At 43.3% G+C, this 14,266-nt stretch overlaps 2 protein-coding genes and 1 non-coding gene across 3 annotated transcripts in view; all 3 read left to right on the top strand.

The window, feature by feature from the left end:
* PDSS2 (decaprenyl diphosphate synthase subunit 2) overlaps window positions 1-7,946 on the top strand; it is a 248,986-nt gene extending 241,040 nt beyond the window's left edge. The window contains exon 8 of the mRNA XM_034991728.1: window positions 7,334-7,946. Within this exon, the coding sequence (XP_034847619.1) occupies window positions 7,334-7,492 (159 nt within the window). The 3' untranslated portion in view covers window positions 7,493-7,946. The remainder of the gene's footprint in view (window positions 1-7,333) is intronic.
* BEND3 (BEN domain containing 3) overlaps window positions 1-14,266 on the top strand; it is a 109,498-nt gene that overhangs the window by 36,429 nt on the left and 58,803 nt on the right. The window lies entirely within an intron of this gene.
* Window positions 2,518-2,624, top strand: LOC118001651. Its single transcript, XR_004676761.1, has one exon. It is a non-coding gene; the product is annotated as a U6 spliceosomal RNA (small nuclear RNA).

The following is a 14,266-nucleotide window of genomic DNA, read 5'->3' as shown; positions in this document are numbered from 1 at the left end:
CCTTTTCAAATCTGAGCCCCAAGAGAACTTATTCTGTAGCCATTTATTTTGGCCTCTTTCATAATTAATTATGACCGTTGTTGAAATTTAGTTTTTCAGAGGCTCTCATCACCCTTGAACTATTTCTGTTAATAATCTCTTGGAATCATGGTGATCTTTTCACTAATTTTTAAATGTGCTTTCCTAATTTATGGTCTGGGTGTCCTAAATCATACCTGCTGGTCCCTTCTTTCACTGAGTCTAATACCAGGATGGCATGACTTTGTGTGTGTGTGTGTGTGTGTGTGCGTGCGCGCCAGATTCCTATCACCTTTACATCCAATCATGTTGACATACTGAAGCAAAAAGCACTTCTTCTATCTTCTGATACCTAAGATTATCAGTCAGGCACATCAAGAATTTATCAACTATTAGGATGTGAGTTTTAGTAAATGTTCAAAAGTTAGAGTCCCTTATCATTACTGCATCTTACATTTCTGCCAGTTTCATAATCCCTGTTAGGGAAGCCTGGTCCACTTCTCCCACTCGGTTAGGAGATGTGTGGTCTCTTTCCATAACAGCATGGCCGCCGTTTGTTTCCTTTCATCCTTATCCAAGTGTTTTCAACCATAAAAAAAAAGAGAAAAATTTAACGTATTGCTTATACTCCCTTACTCTCTATTATACAGTTTCTACAGAACAAGGTCTACCCTAATTTCCAGATGAGTTTCAGCATCCCCATTCTCTGTAGCACTCTCCCTGTTTGGGTAAAAGAAAACTTGGGGTTACCACCAATTCTGTTCCAGTGCTATAGAGGGGAAGAGCTCTGGATGTGCAGAAATGAAACCCAGGCCATTTCTCAGATTTGCTGTTGGCCCTTACCACTCAGCCAGTCTCATCCCAATATCTTCTCCTGCAAAATGAGGTGAGAAGATATGATTGGGCTTGGGTTTCTTCTAGGTCTTAAAGTCTTTATTTGGTTTCATTGGAGAGAAGCGGCTGCCACGTCCACTTCTGCTAAAGCTGCTTAGATCTCATGGCAGGGGCTTGTCTTTACTATTTAAGAGAATTTTTTAACCAAATAGTTTTCACAGGCATATGATGATTTCTCAAAAGGGTCTCATAAAAGCAACATTTATCACTGAAAAGGTGTTTAATAACACCTCTTAATAAATGTTAAATAATAATGCACTTAACTTTAAGTACTTTGCATCTTTTTTCTCTCTGTATTAATATCTTTAATTGGGTCCTCTAGCAAGGGATTTGGACTTAATTTATTGCAGGTGATGCTGCACTTACACAATTATTCAGTTGACTTAATTAGAGATTTAATTATATTAGTGCCCTAAAGTGCTATTTCAGAGAAGTAAAACACAGACTGGTAATTCACCTTTTTGTATGTTTTTGTGTCACTTATCCTATAGCTAAAATGTTTTTCAAGCCATAAAGCCCAGAAGGCATACTAGCACTTCTAGCCATATCCTAATATGGCAAGTTTTGTCTGTGCACTAGTTTGGGCTTTGCCCAGTCAAAATGTAGGTGAAGGCAAAACTGGAAAGAATTTTTCTAATTGTGATCTTATCTCTTGCATCTATTAGAACCAAAGTTGTAGGTCCAGTCCCTCGTATTCCTTTCAACCCCCTCCAGCTCTATAGCCCTGGCGCAACCCCCTAACAGGGGGTCCTGGGAGGCAGCAACTGTGTTTGTCTCCGTATCTCCCACCACTACTACACACCTAGGCCATATAGGTGCCCAGTACATGGTGGCTAAACTGAATTTGATCACTGCCAGGACTACTAGTTGGAAGTGTGGTCAAAACAGTATAAACCCAACCCAATTATTTTTTTTTCTTTTTTTTTAAGATTTTATTTATTTATTTGAGAGAGAGAGAGATCTCGAGCAGGGGGGAAGGGTAGAAGGAGAAGCAGACTCCCCACTGAGCAGGGAACCTGATGTGGAACTCGAACCCAGGACCCTGGGATCATGACCTGAGCCGAAGGCAGATGTTTAACCGACTGAGCCACCCAGCCACCCCCAACCCAACTATTTTAAAATATAGTAACTCAAAATACGTACCCCAGCAGGCAAGGTACTCCCAAATCTGGCTAATTGGAATGACCAAAGAAGCAGTTTTAGGCCTTATTGAATCCATCTCTAGGATTGGGGCCTAGACATCTGCATTTTAAAGTTCCCCAAGTGAATCCTAGGGCACCTGGCTGGCTCAGGTGGTGGAGTGTGAGACTCCTGATCTAGGGGTTATAAGTTCGAGCCCCACGTTGGGTGTAGAGATTACTTAAAAATAAAATCTTTAGGGCGCCTGGGTGGCTTAGTTGGTTGGGCGACTGCCTTCGGCTCAGGTCATGATCCTGGAGGCCCGGGATCGAGTCCCGCATCGGGCTCCCTGCTCGGCAGGGGGTCTGCTTCTCCCTCTGACCTTCCTCCTTCTCATGCTCTCTGTCTCTCATTCTCTCTCTCTCAAATAAATAAATAAAATCTTTAAAAAAATAAAAATAAAAAATAAATAAAATAAAATCTTTAGTGCTCACTTCGGCAGCACGTATACTAAAATTGGAACGATACAGAGAAGATTAGCATGGCCCCTGCGCAAGGATGACAGGCAAATTCGTGACGCGTTCCATATTTTTGTAATGTATGGTGATTAACATAACATAATAAAAAATAAATAATCTTTAAAAATAAATAAATACATAAAGTTCCCAGGTGAATCTTATGGTCAGCCAAGTTTAGGAATTCCAGCTTAATGTGTCTTTTGTCACATTTATTTACAAAGGATGAGATTGTTTTATCGGGATAGACTCACTGCCTGTTCTGATTTATAGTAAAGATGAGTCTAATTTATGGCCTATTAATTATATCTAAAGGATTTCTTTTGAGCCAATAGTTTAGGTTTAGTTGGTTGAAGTGTATACAGATGTCTGTAAGGAATAATATCTTCCACGAAGAATTAAATTACTGCTGAATCATGAAATGGGCATTTTCCACATGGAAGCTGTCAGGTCCCTTGGTATGCAAAGCTCAACTCTGTAGAAAGAAGATTTAGGTATTAATTGAAAGTACAGTAATCATTGGTGAGAGAAATTAACTCTTTTAGGGCTTGCGTAATATTCAGTGATATCCTCCCAGGTGCTATTTTTCCCTAATCTGAACTACCTTTCATTGTAAGAATTAAGTACCTTACAAGTCACTATCAAGTATTCAGTTGGGCCTAGCTGAATAAGGTTTATAAAGTAACAAACTAAATGAAGCAGTCAGAGAAATGCAGAATGTGGACGCCTGGGTGGCTCAGTCAGTTAAGTGTCTGCCTTCGGCTCAGGTCATGATCTCAGGGTCCTGGGATGGAGCCCCACATCGGGCTCCCTGCTCAGCTGGGAGCCTGCTTCTCCCTCTCCCTCTGCTGCTCCCCCTGCTTGTGCTCTCTCTCTAATAAATAAATAAAATCTTTTAAAAGAGAGAGAGAGAAATGCAGAATGCAAAACACTGCACAACACAGCATGGTCCTTTCGAAATGGCATATCATAGGGGAGAAAATACTAAAGTGTCATAACGAGTGAATGCAATGTGTGAACCAGGATTCCTCCTGATTCAGGAAAAAAATAAAAGACTAAAAAGACATTTAGAGCCCACTGGGGAAATTTGCCCATGTGCTAGATATTACATAATGGTGGAGAATTATTGTTAACTTTCCTAGTTGTGATAATAATATTCTGGTTATGTAGGAGAATGTTCTTAGGAGCTGCATTTCAAAACAAAGGTGAAGCATCCTGCAGCCCAGCATGTGTTCAAGCCAAGTCCTAGCAGCTCAGAGCCTATGGTTAAATATTTCAGAATTTTGTGATTCCACAGCCCTTGGTAGCTTGAAATCAGCCATGACGGGAGTTTTTATACCACAAAAATCTGCACGTGCTACCCTGGAGAGGTAATTTACCAGCATACCACTGCCCACAGCTTATTTGAAAATGGTTGAGAAAACACATACATATGAGTAGATAAAACAAAGATAGCAGAATATTGACAACTGTTAACTGTCGGTGGAGGATATGTGGTCACGCGTTGTGCTAGCCGAGGAGTCAGCAGCCTTTCTGAGAAGGCTGACATGTAAGCATTTTAGGCGCTGCGGGCGAGTAGAGCCTCTGGCAGCTACTCCCCTCTGCGGCTCAGCCACTGGAGCCCAAAGCCGCCACACAGGGCGCTTCACCGAACGGGCATGGATGTGTGCCAACAAAACTTTATTTATAAAAACAGCGGGGGCAGATTGTGCCTGGGGCCGTAGCTTGCCAACTCCTGTGCTCGTCTTTGAACTTTTCTGTACTTTTATAGTTGATAATAAAAAAATATTCTTTTTTAATTTGGGTTTCTTAGCCTAGTTTTCAGAGCCCTCCTGGATCCCCTGATACCTGCTCCTGTGTTATCACACCGATCTCTCTTTATTCCTTGGACACTGTACTCTGGTCTCCTCTGTGCCTTTGCTCAAGCTGTTCTCTTTTGATATAACTCCCTTGCTCCCCTCAACCCCATAACTGTTTATCAACATTCTCAAAACATGCCTCAGATCTCACCTACTCTGTAAGGTCTTCTTGAATCTCTTCTAATTACAGTTGATCTCTCATTTCTTTGATCATTTATAGTCCTATATTTGTAGCTTGGTTTTGCTGCTTTTTACAGTATACCCTTAATTAGTTCCCAATCCATGAAGCAGAGAAGAATCATTGTACTCCTTTCACATAATAAGTGTTCAGTTAATATTTGCAGATTGAAATCCAGTCTTGCACCTATTATGCACACGCCTGCAGGTACCAACCTAAAAGTCTAGAATACAGAATGTTGGCCTGTCTAATTTAGGTTTGGGGTAATTAAAGATAATGAAAATAGCATGTGATCTCTTCCTCCCTCCCCCATTTTAGTGCCTTCATGCATTCAGTAACTGGCAAGAGACCAGGAAATCCTAGGCTGAAATAGTCCTGAAGTTCACATGCAGTATGTGGAAATACCTACCAGTGGGGCGGTAAGATTTCTGGCAGAGTATAGTTTTCAGTACTGCCGGACTGGGCATTGCAAACCCTGGCTTCTGACCACAACTCTGCCACTATTCACCTGTGATCTTGGGTGAGCCGCTGAACTTCTCTGGGCCTCTGTTTTCTTCTCTGTATAATTAGAGGAATAAAGTGGGTTGTTTCTTTTATTCCTTTATGTTACATGCAGTATGCGGTACCTTAAAGTCTAATGAAGAGATAGATGCGGGAATGGAACATTGAAGTACAACACTGTATAATAATGCTGTACTCCAGATGTGCACAGGGTACTTGGGGAGCCCCAAGGAAGAGGGGCACCCAGCTCCTTAGGGCTCTCATCCTAGCTGAGCGTATTCCACTCAAGTGGAATTTGGGAAGTTTGAAGGAAGTGGGAAGATACGGGAACAGTCTCAGGGGAGATGATTGCTGCAAGCAATTTCCCTAAATAATGATGATGGGGGAACGGGGAAAAACAGGCTGGGCAAGAGCTAGATCAGGAAAGGACTTCCGTGCCTCATGAGAGAGCTTGGACTCTTTTCTTCTGAAGGCTATTGGAAAATAGTGAAGGGTTTTAAACAAGATCACATTTGCATTTTATAAAGATCTCCTTGGCAGCATGACAGATGGAGTCCAGGGCAAAGAAGTGGTGGTGGGAAGACTCTTTAGGAGGTGGTTGCATAAAACAACCCAGGCAAGGGATGATGATAGCCTGAACTTAGGTAGTGGCAGTGAGAATGAAGAGCGGAGAATAAATTTGAGAGCTCTAAAAGAGATAGAATGGCTAGGACTTGCTAACTCTGTCAGTCAAGATGGATACAGACAACCTCACAATCTCTGTGGCCTCAGACAACAAAGCTGTGTTCCTTGCCCGGGCTCCATGTCCCATGCAGGTCAGAGAGGCACTGTGGTGCTCAGTGTGGTCACTCAGGAATCCAGCATGAGGAGCTTTTCTGATGTGGCTGGGCCATACGCCAGGGGGAAAGCTTTGGAGGGACTCATGTGGATGGTTTAAGTGCTGCTGCCCAGAAGTGACTTGCATCATTCACAACTCAAGGGCTAGAACTTGCCCCTTGGCCCCACCCAGTCTCTGGGGGCCAGAAAGTTCAGTCAGGGCTGAGCAGCACTGTTGCGGCCATGGCGCCTGACTGGAAATGCGGCATGAAGGAGGACCCCCAGGTTTCTGATTTAGGGAGTTAGGCAGAGGTATTCACTGAGTAAGAGAAGATGGAGTTGGGGGAAGCGGAAGTGGACTGACCAAATCATTATCAATCTCTTCCAGCTCTGAAGTGTGACCCTATTACTGGTCCTTCCCTGTCATCAAAAAGAAGGATTAGAAATAAACTCCAGCTGTTGGCAAGAGTTTATTTTTTTTTTTTTAAGATTTTATTTATTTATTTGACCGAGAGAGACACAGAGAGAGAGGGAACACAAGCAGGGGGAGCGGGAGAGGGAGAAGCAGGCTCCCCGTGGAGCAGGGAGCCCGATGTGGGGCTCCATCCCAGGACCCTGGGACCATGAGCTGAGCCGAAGGCAGACACAACGACTGAGCCACCCAGGCGCCCCTACTTTATTCTTTACCAAGGTGTGTTTTGGTTCATTCTTCCCAGTCAAATGAAAGCTCTTAGTTTTAAAATGTAGCGCTCAGGGGCGCCTGGGTGGCTCAGATGGTTAGGTGTCTCTTCGGTTTGGGTTGTGATCCCGGGGTCCTGGGATCGAGCCCCACATCGAGCCCCGCATCGGGCTCCTGGCTCAGCAGGGAGCCCGCTTCCCCTCTCCCTCTGCTTCTCCTCCTGCTCATGCTCTCTCTCTGTCTCAAATGAGTAAGTAAAATCTTAAAAAAAAAAAAAGTAGCATTCAGAGATCTCAACAAGGTGTCTTTGTTGAATTTTCATACAGACTATTGTGTCAGCATACAGCATTAAAAAAAAAAAAAGTTACTAAGTAGGATGTTAATGAAGCCTTCCTCACGCAAGAATATCAGGCTGCTGAATTCAAAATGCCAGAGATGTAAATGCCCTCTGCCTTCAGGAGCGCCAGCCCCCAGCAGGGCACATTTCAGGCTAGCACGGGGTGGGAGTGGGGAGGAGGTGTAATTAGGCTGATTGGAGCCTGTTGTGCTGCTCGGGAGCACAGACTCCTAGCAGCCCTCGGGAAAGGTAGTGCCTCAAAATCATTGGGGACCGGTGTCCTCTTTACCTCAAAAGAACACGGCAGAAACACCGAATCCATACTGTGTCTCCCCTGCTTTGTTTTCCACCTCCCCTCCCCAGTTTAATTGTGGTACCTGAAAAACTGACTTTTATTGTGCATTTGTTTCTCAACAGTTGCGAGAAACAATCAAAGCTGGCAAAGGTGTGACTTCAGCTATTGACCTGTGTCGTTACCATGGAAACAAGGCGCTGGAGGCCCTGGAGAGCTTTCCTCCCTCGGAGGCCAGATCTGCTTTAGAAAACATTGTGTTTGCTGTGACCAGATTTTCGTGACACCAAATTAAAAAGACACTATTGTTGGTTAGCTGAAAAAAAACAAAACAAAACAAAAACTGGGGAATGAGGTGATCGGGAGGGCTTTCATGATGGACTATCTCAATGTGTTAATGACTTTAAAAACATAATCCATTCTTTCCTTCCTTTTATCACGTTGCTAAATGAATCCTGCCTTCTTTTTGGAACTGCTACAAACAAAATGAGAAGAAAAAAAGGTCAAGCAGTTTTCACTTGTCGTGCCAGCAGCACACTTGAGTCCAGTAGCAGAAATAATTAATGAGATTCGCTGCTGTGACCTCAGCAAATGGACAGGAAATAAGTCCTTATTGATTGGACTGAGCCAGGGATGGCGCCAGGGCGGTGGCCTGTGGTTTTCCTTCTAGAGAGGGCAGAGCAAGCTGGAAGCAGCAGGTGTCAAGAGAAACGCGATCAGTGCCAGCCAGCAAGGACTGTCAAATCAAAAACTAGTGACCAGTTGTCATAACGGATGGTAGTTTTGATGATGAAGAAAAAAAGTGCTTTGTCTCCTTGCAATTATGTCTCTGTATCTATAGGTACAGTATGAATATACTTTGTGCTTCATCGTTTTTGTAAGATTTTTTTTTTTTTTTAGGAAAAACTGCTGAAAAAATAATGCTAAACATTTGAAGTAGGAGATTAAAATGTTATCAAATGTTAACTTGTAATGTAAATGTGGTAGGAATGGCTTGTTTTTCTTTCTAGAAGACCAAATATTTTTTCAAACACATTTCAAAGAACCAAACTCTTTTTTTAAGCCAAACAGGATGCTTTTTTTCAAGGAGAATGTATTCATTTGTCATATTTTGGTGTAGAGAATACCTTTAACTTTTACGAGTGTCACATACATAACTGTTGTTCTGGGGAGTAAACTGGTGATTTTTTTTTTTTTTTAATTCAGAATGTCAAATTTGGTCTTGAACCACAGACATCCGATTACAGAAAGAATACAAGCAGTCTCCCAAGCCTGCAATCAGGCACTGTCTCTGTGTGGCTCATACGAGATGATTTTTGTGGTTTGCATGCATGCAATGTGAGAACACCGTTGACAAGAAGGCTGAGTTTACATAAATGATCTAGATTGAGACTCAGCTACCTTTCTTCCTTCTGTGGTGTAATTACAGCCCTATCTGGAGACAGTGAACACAGCAAACAGATTTTATTACCTCGTTCACTCAAACACTAAGTGAAGTTATTTTAGTTAAATTCCTTCCCCCAAAAGTTACGAAACCATTTTATCGGGACCCAGCATATGGCATGTGATAAAGAGCAAATGTGAGCTGCAGAGGTTAAGGTATTGTATTATGAAATATTTTTTAATATACTTAAAATATTATAATTGTACAGTTTATGCTACTATAATTTGAAGGCCTGTAGATTTAGCTTAAGAGAACACTTTTCTGTTTGAAATGGTCTTTTCTCAAAGAAATTGGCTTAATTAGTAACTCTGGTTAGATGCTTTAGATCGGACTAGGTTTTAATCATTAACTTCCACAAAGGAGGAGTTGTGCTTTTTGTTCTCTAAATGTGCAGGAACTTACCCGAGCTGTAGGTTTTCTGAAGCAGATGGTCAAGTGCTACCAGGCAGGATCCCCGGGCTCTTCAAATTCTGCTTTAGCAGCTGGTTTGCTCTGTGACCTTGAGCAAGTCACTTCCCTCTGAGCCTCGACTTCCTCATCTGTTAAATAAATGAGAGAATGTATGAAGTCCCTTCCAGCTTTGTTTTATTTTCTAAAAGACTGTCACTTCTGACCCTGGATAACAAAGATGCCCTGTGAGGTTCAGGGAGGAGGAAAGGTGAGACCCAGAGAGAGGCTACAAAGGAGTGCATAAAACTTAATGGCAGGGCGCCTGGGTGGCTCAGTTGGTTAAGCGACTGCCTTCGGCTCAGGTCATGATCCTGGAGTCCCGGGATCGAGTCCCACATTGGGCTCCCTGCTCGGCGGAGAGTCTGCTTCTCCCTCTCCCACTCCCTGTTTGTGTTCCCTCTCTTGCTGTGTCTTTCTCTGTCAAATAAATAAATAAAATCTTTAAAAAAAAAAAAAAAAAAACTTAATGGCAAATTTCCTCCTACACTGCCTCGTAGCTTAGGGCCTACAAGATTCCTAGCTCTCTTTTGTATGGCATGTAATCCTGGACTCTTCTGTTTCAGCACCTGCCTTTCTGCTTTCTCTGGGACCTTTCCTCCCCTGGCTCAGGTGTCCTGCCCTCAGTGTTGAATGAGCTCTACCTCTGTCTTCCCAGCCTCCAGGCAGGCTTTTGTTAAACCTAACACTGTTGGCCAATTCACTCTCCAGCTTTAAATGGTGAGAGTCTTTCTTCACGCCCCTTCTTTAGGGATATTTGTTAACTCTTATGTCCTTATAATTTCAGATAATTTAGGGAGAAATTTGGGGCACCAAGACATGCCTAATCACACCTCTTGGCCTACCACCTGTGTGTGGCCAGGGACATCTCTGTTGACTAGGTAAGACTCTGGCCTCAGAATGTCCCCTCCACCCCCTCTCCATCGCCCCCCATCCCCAGTTTCTTGCTAGAATTCCTTCTTTAGCCATCGTGCTGCTCCCCTCCACCTGGTTCCCCCCAACTTGCAACTTGGCCCCTCCAAACCTCACTCACTTCAGGCTCCCCAAACCAGCCACACTCTCCTCCCTGTCGGTCTTGTCTTGGTCAAGTGTGTGAAGGCTCTGATAGTAAGGGCCCTGAGTACACACTGAGTGCATGCTCTCTGGGGGTAAGCATCCTTCCCTTTACCGATGCAAAAGCAGGCCTAGGGAACCGCCCTGACCGCCTGGCCTGCCCTCCTTCCTCACCTCCCCACCAGAGTCTTTCCAGGTAGCGCCTTGTTCTCTCCTCCTCTGCTTCTCTTTCCTCCTTTCAGAGATCTCAAAGATCTCGAGCCCATAGCCTCCCTATCTCCATCCTGCCCCCATTCCTGAGTCTTCAGTGTCTCCTCTGCTGACTATATGTTTTCAATCCTCCCGATCCCCAAAATGAACTTCCTCCCTTCACGCTGTATATTCTTCTACCTCCACTCTTTTTCTTCTCAGCTTCACCAGCACATCTTCTTACAGTATACTGACTCTTTAACCCTTGCAACTGGTCACCCACTCCCAGTCCCCACCACCTAGACCAGCGCCAGTGCTTTAGACACTCCAAGAATACTTGCAGAACAGATCTATCCAGTCTCTCGCCGCACACCACTGAGATGGCCTTCTGACAGATGGTGGCCTTTCTGTGAAGCTGGCAAGCTCTGTCCCTGCACGCAGACTTCCCCACAGCATTCCAGGTCGCTAACACAGCCGCCCCTCTCCCTTGGCACCCTTGACCCACCTCTGTGCAGGTCCTTCCCCCCTTCTCTGACTGTCCTCCTTCATACCTGACACATCTCTTTAGTCGCACCCTTGGAGACATTCTTTTCAAAACATTTACCTTCTATTTCCCCAGAAACTAAAAAGCAGTTTTCTGCCCCACTAAGTTTTCTCCTTTTAGATTCCCCAACTTAGAACATCTGTTTCCTGGCATAAAAAGACAGTATCAATGAGATATGGATTAGATAGTGAGCTGATTGCCATTCACAATTCCTTTGAAAGAAGATCCAGTTTATGACTATCATTAAACTTTGTTTTAAGTTTTACTTGGTAACACTAAATCCTCTTCATGTTTTCTTGCTCACATAATGTGGTTATGTAGGCACACCGAAAAATAAATTATCAATGTCATTTTTTGCCTGGTCCAGGTCTCATTCTCTAATGTTTGAGACTCTGTCTTACCCATGACAGTATTATTGCTATGGCCCAGGACATGAGTGACACCAAGTTGGGATAAAAGACATATACATTAGTACAAATTGCTCCAAAAAGATAGAGACCTTTTTTTAGGCCCAGTATCTACAACACATTGAACTCCAATGACCAGAAAGTAGTTGGAATAATCCATGATGATCTTTTTTCAAAGCCTGAGAAGGTGCTGTAACATGGCCCTCTTTGGGCAAGCAGGTTTGGGGGAATTATGTGTAATCAACAAAATTACAGCTAAAGGATACTTCTTTTTTTTTTTTAAGACTCTAGCTAATCAGCAAGTTCATCACTGATAAAGAGAACCTTGCTTGTTGTCAAGCTCCTTCCTAGAGTTCTTAATTTCAGGAAGATCCTTTCCTGCCACTTCATTTATCTTCCCACTTTGAAATCCTGTTGTTAAGATCACCTTTCCGACCAATAGAAACTCCAGAATTTATCTTTATAATCTGTAATGACTGCCTCTCACGGTAGAGAAGACATGCCACACCTTTGTTAAAGCACAAAAGGGCAGAAATGAATTGGACTGGTTCTTTAATTCATTTAACTGTGTTTTTATTAATCGTGTTTTAGTAATAATAAAGCTATTGGCACTTTATTTTTTTTTTTTTTTAAGATTTTTATTTATTTGCGAGAGAGAGAATGAGAGACAGAGAGCATGAGAGGGAGGAGGGTCAGAGGGAGAAGCAGACTCCCTGCTGAGCAGGGAGCCTGATGTGGGACTCGATCCCGGGACTCCAGGATCATGACCTGAGCCGAAGGCAGTCGCTTAACCAACTGAGCCACCGAGGCGCCCGGCACTTTATTTTAAAAGCATAAAGTAATCTACCAAAAGAATCGTTTGCCTCTTTCTCTTACAAACTACCTTCAGTCCTGATCTCAAATTAACTGTTTTATTCTTTCGGAATGGGTCCTGCCTTTCCATTAAGGAGATAACATGCTTCTAGTGTCACCTGGGGAGAGTCCAGAGGGGCCAGAACTGATGGGATCCACCTCTTTTTCTAGTTCACCCCACCTGCCCTTGGGGCTCTGACGTGCTAAGTTTTCCACCTCCCCTGCTGGAGGAATGTTCATAGTTCTTTCTTTTCTGTAGAAAGAGAAAGTTTCTCAGGCTTTTATTCTTTTTCATTCTTTTTAGAGATGCTGACCGTCTTCCTAGAAAAGCTACATCAGCTTTCTCTCAACTTGATCTGCTCATTTCCAGGACTGACAGTGTACCCATCACTGTGCATCCTGTGAGCAAACAAGTGGGCTCACCCCTGCCTTGACTGTTGGGGTAGCTTAAATTTCACTTTTTAAACATATTAAAAAAAAATTTTTTTTAAGTGGTGCGCCAGGGTGGCTCAGTCGTTAGGCGTCTGCCTTCAGCTCAGGTCATGATCCCAGGGTCCTGGGGTCGAGTCCCACATCGGGCTCCCTGCTCAGCAGCGGGAAGCCTGCTTCTCCGTCTCCCACTCCCCCTGCTTGTGTTCCCTCTCTTGCTGTGTCTCTCTCTGTCAAATTAATGAATAAAATCTTTTAAAAAATAAAAAATTTTTTGGAAAATAGAAAAAAATTAATCATTCACAATCTCACCTTGCTAACATAATCATCTCACCATTTCATTTCTATTTCTTTCAGCCTTTTTTTTTTTTTAAAGATTTTATTTATTTATTTGAGAGAGAGAGAGAATGAGAGAGAGAGAACACATGAGAGGGGATAGTGTCAGAGGACGAAGCAGACCCCCCACTGAGCAGGGAGCCCGATGCGGGACTCGATCCTAGGACTCCAGGATCATGACCTGAGCCGAAGGCAGTCGCTTAACCAACTGAGCCACCCAGGCGCCCTCTTTCAGCCTTTTCTATCATGCATATCCTTTTTTTGCATGGTTCTAATTATAGTATAAATTCAACTTGGGGGAGGGGCGCCTGGGTAGCTCAGTCATTAAGCGTCTGCCTTTGGCTCAGGTCATGGTCCCAGGGTCCTGGGATCGAGCCCCGCATCGGGCTCCTCGCTCTGCGGGAAGCCTGCTTCTCCCTCTCCCACTCCCCCTACTTATGTTCCCGCTCTCGCTGTATCTATCCCTGTCAAATGAATAAATAAAATCTTAAAAATAAAATAAAATAAAATAATAAAAATAAATAAAAAATAAATTCAACTTTGGGTCCTGCTGTTTTCACATATCATAAACATTTTTCCATGATGTTGCAGTTTTCGTAACCATTATTAATAAGTTGCTTAAATTCTAAAGGCAGCTGAATTTCTATTCCTGGTTGGTTTCTCCAGTATAAATAGGTATATGGTAAATACTCCATAAGGAAACCTCCTAACCTGGGGCACCTGGGTGGTTCAGGTGTCTGGTGTCTGCCTTCGGCTCAGGCCCTGATCCCGGGGTCCTGGGATTGAGTCCCACATCAGGCTCCTTGCTCAGCAGGGACCCTGCTTCTCCCTCTCTCTCCCTCTGCTTGTGCGCTCTCTGTCAAATAAAATCTTAAAAACAAAAAAACAAAGTGTAGAAACAAAACAAAACAAAAAACTGTGGAACAAATTCCTTTAAAATTCTGCAACTGGAACGATTAATTTTTTTCAGTGGTGGTTCGCATTACTGCAAAATGATGACTTCTTCCTTCCCACTGAAGTTCACAATCTAGGGAAGGAAAGGGCCTCAGTCAGTAGTCATGCCTTCTGCTCTTGGCAAAGACCACAGAGAAATGATCTTGTAGGAGATGAGAAGCCATCTTTGCTTCTTCAAAGTGAAGGGGAATAAAATAGGCCACTCAAAAATGTGCCACTTTGGCATATTGGTTATTTTGGATTAAAGGTGCTTGAGGGGCACCTGGCTGGCTCAGTCAGAAGAGCATGCAACTCTTGATCTTGGGGTTGAGTTCAAGCCCCATGTTGAGTATAGAGAGTACTTAAAAATAAAATCTTAAAAAAAAAAAAGGTACTTGAGAAACAGCCAGTGCAGGAAGGACCC

This window comes from Mirounga leonina, unplaced genomic scaffold (genome assembly GCF_011800145.1).
Source record: "Mirounga leonina isolate KUSES-001 unplaced genomic scaffold, KU_Mleo_1.0 Mir_53, whole genome shotgun sequence".
NCBI classification, from domain to species: domain Eukaryota; kingdom Metazoa; phylum Chordata; class Mammalia; order Carnivora; family Phocidae; genus Mirounga; species Mirounga leonina.
Note: the sequence above shows the minus strand (reverse complement) of the source record. Positions and strands in the feature narration are given on the sequence as shown.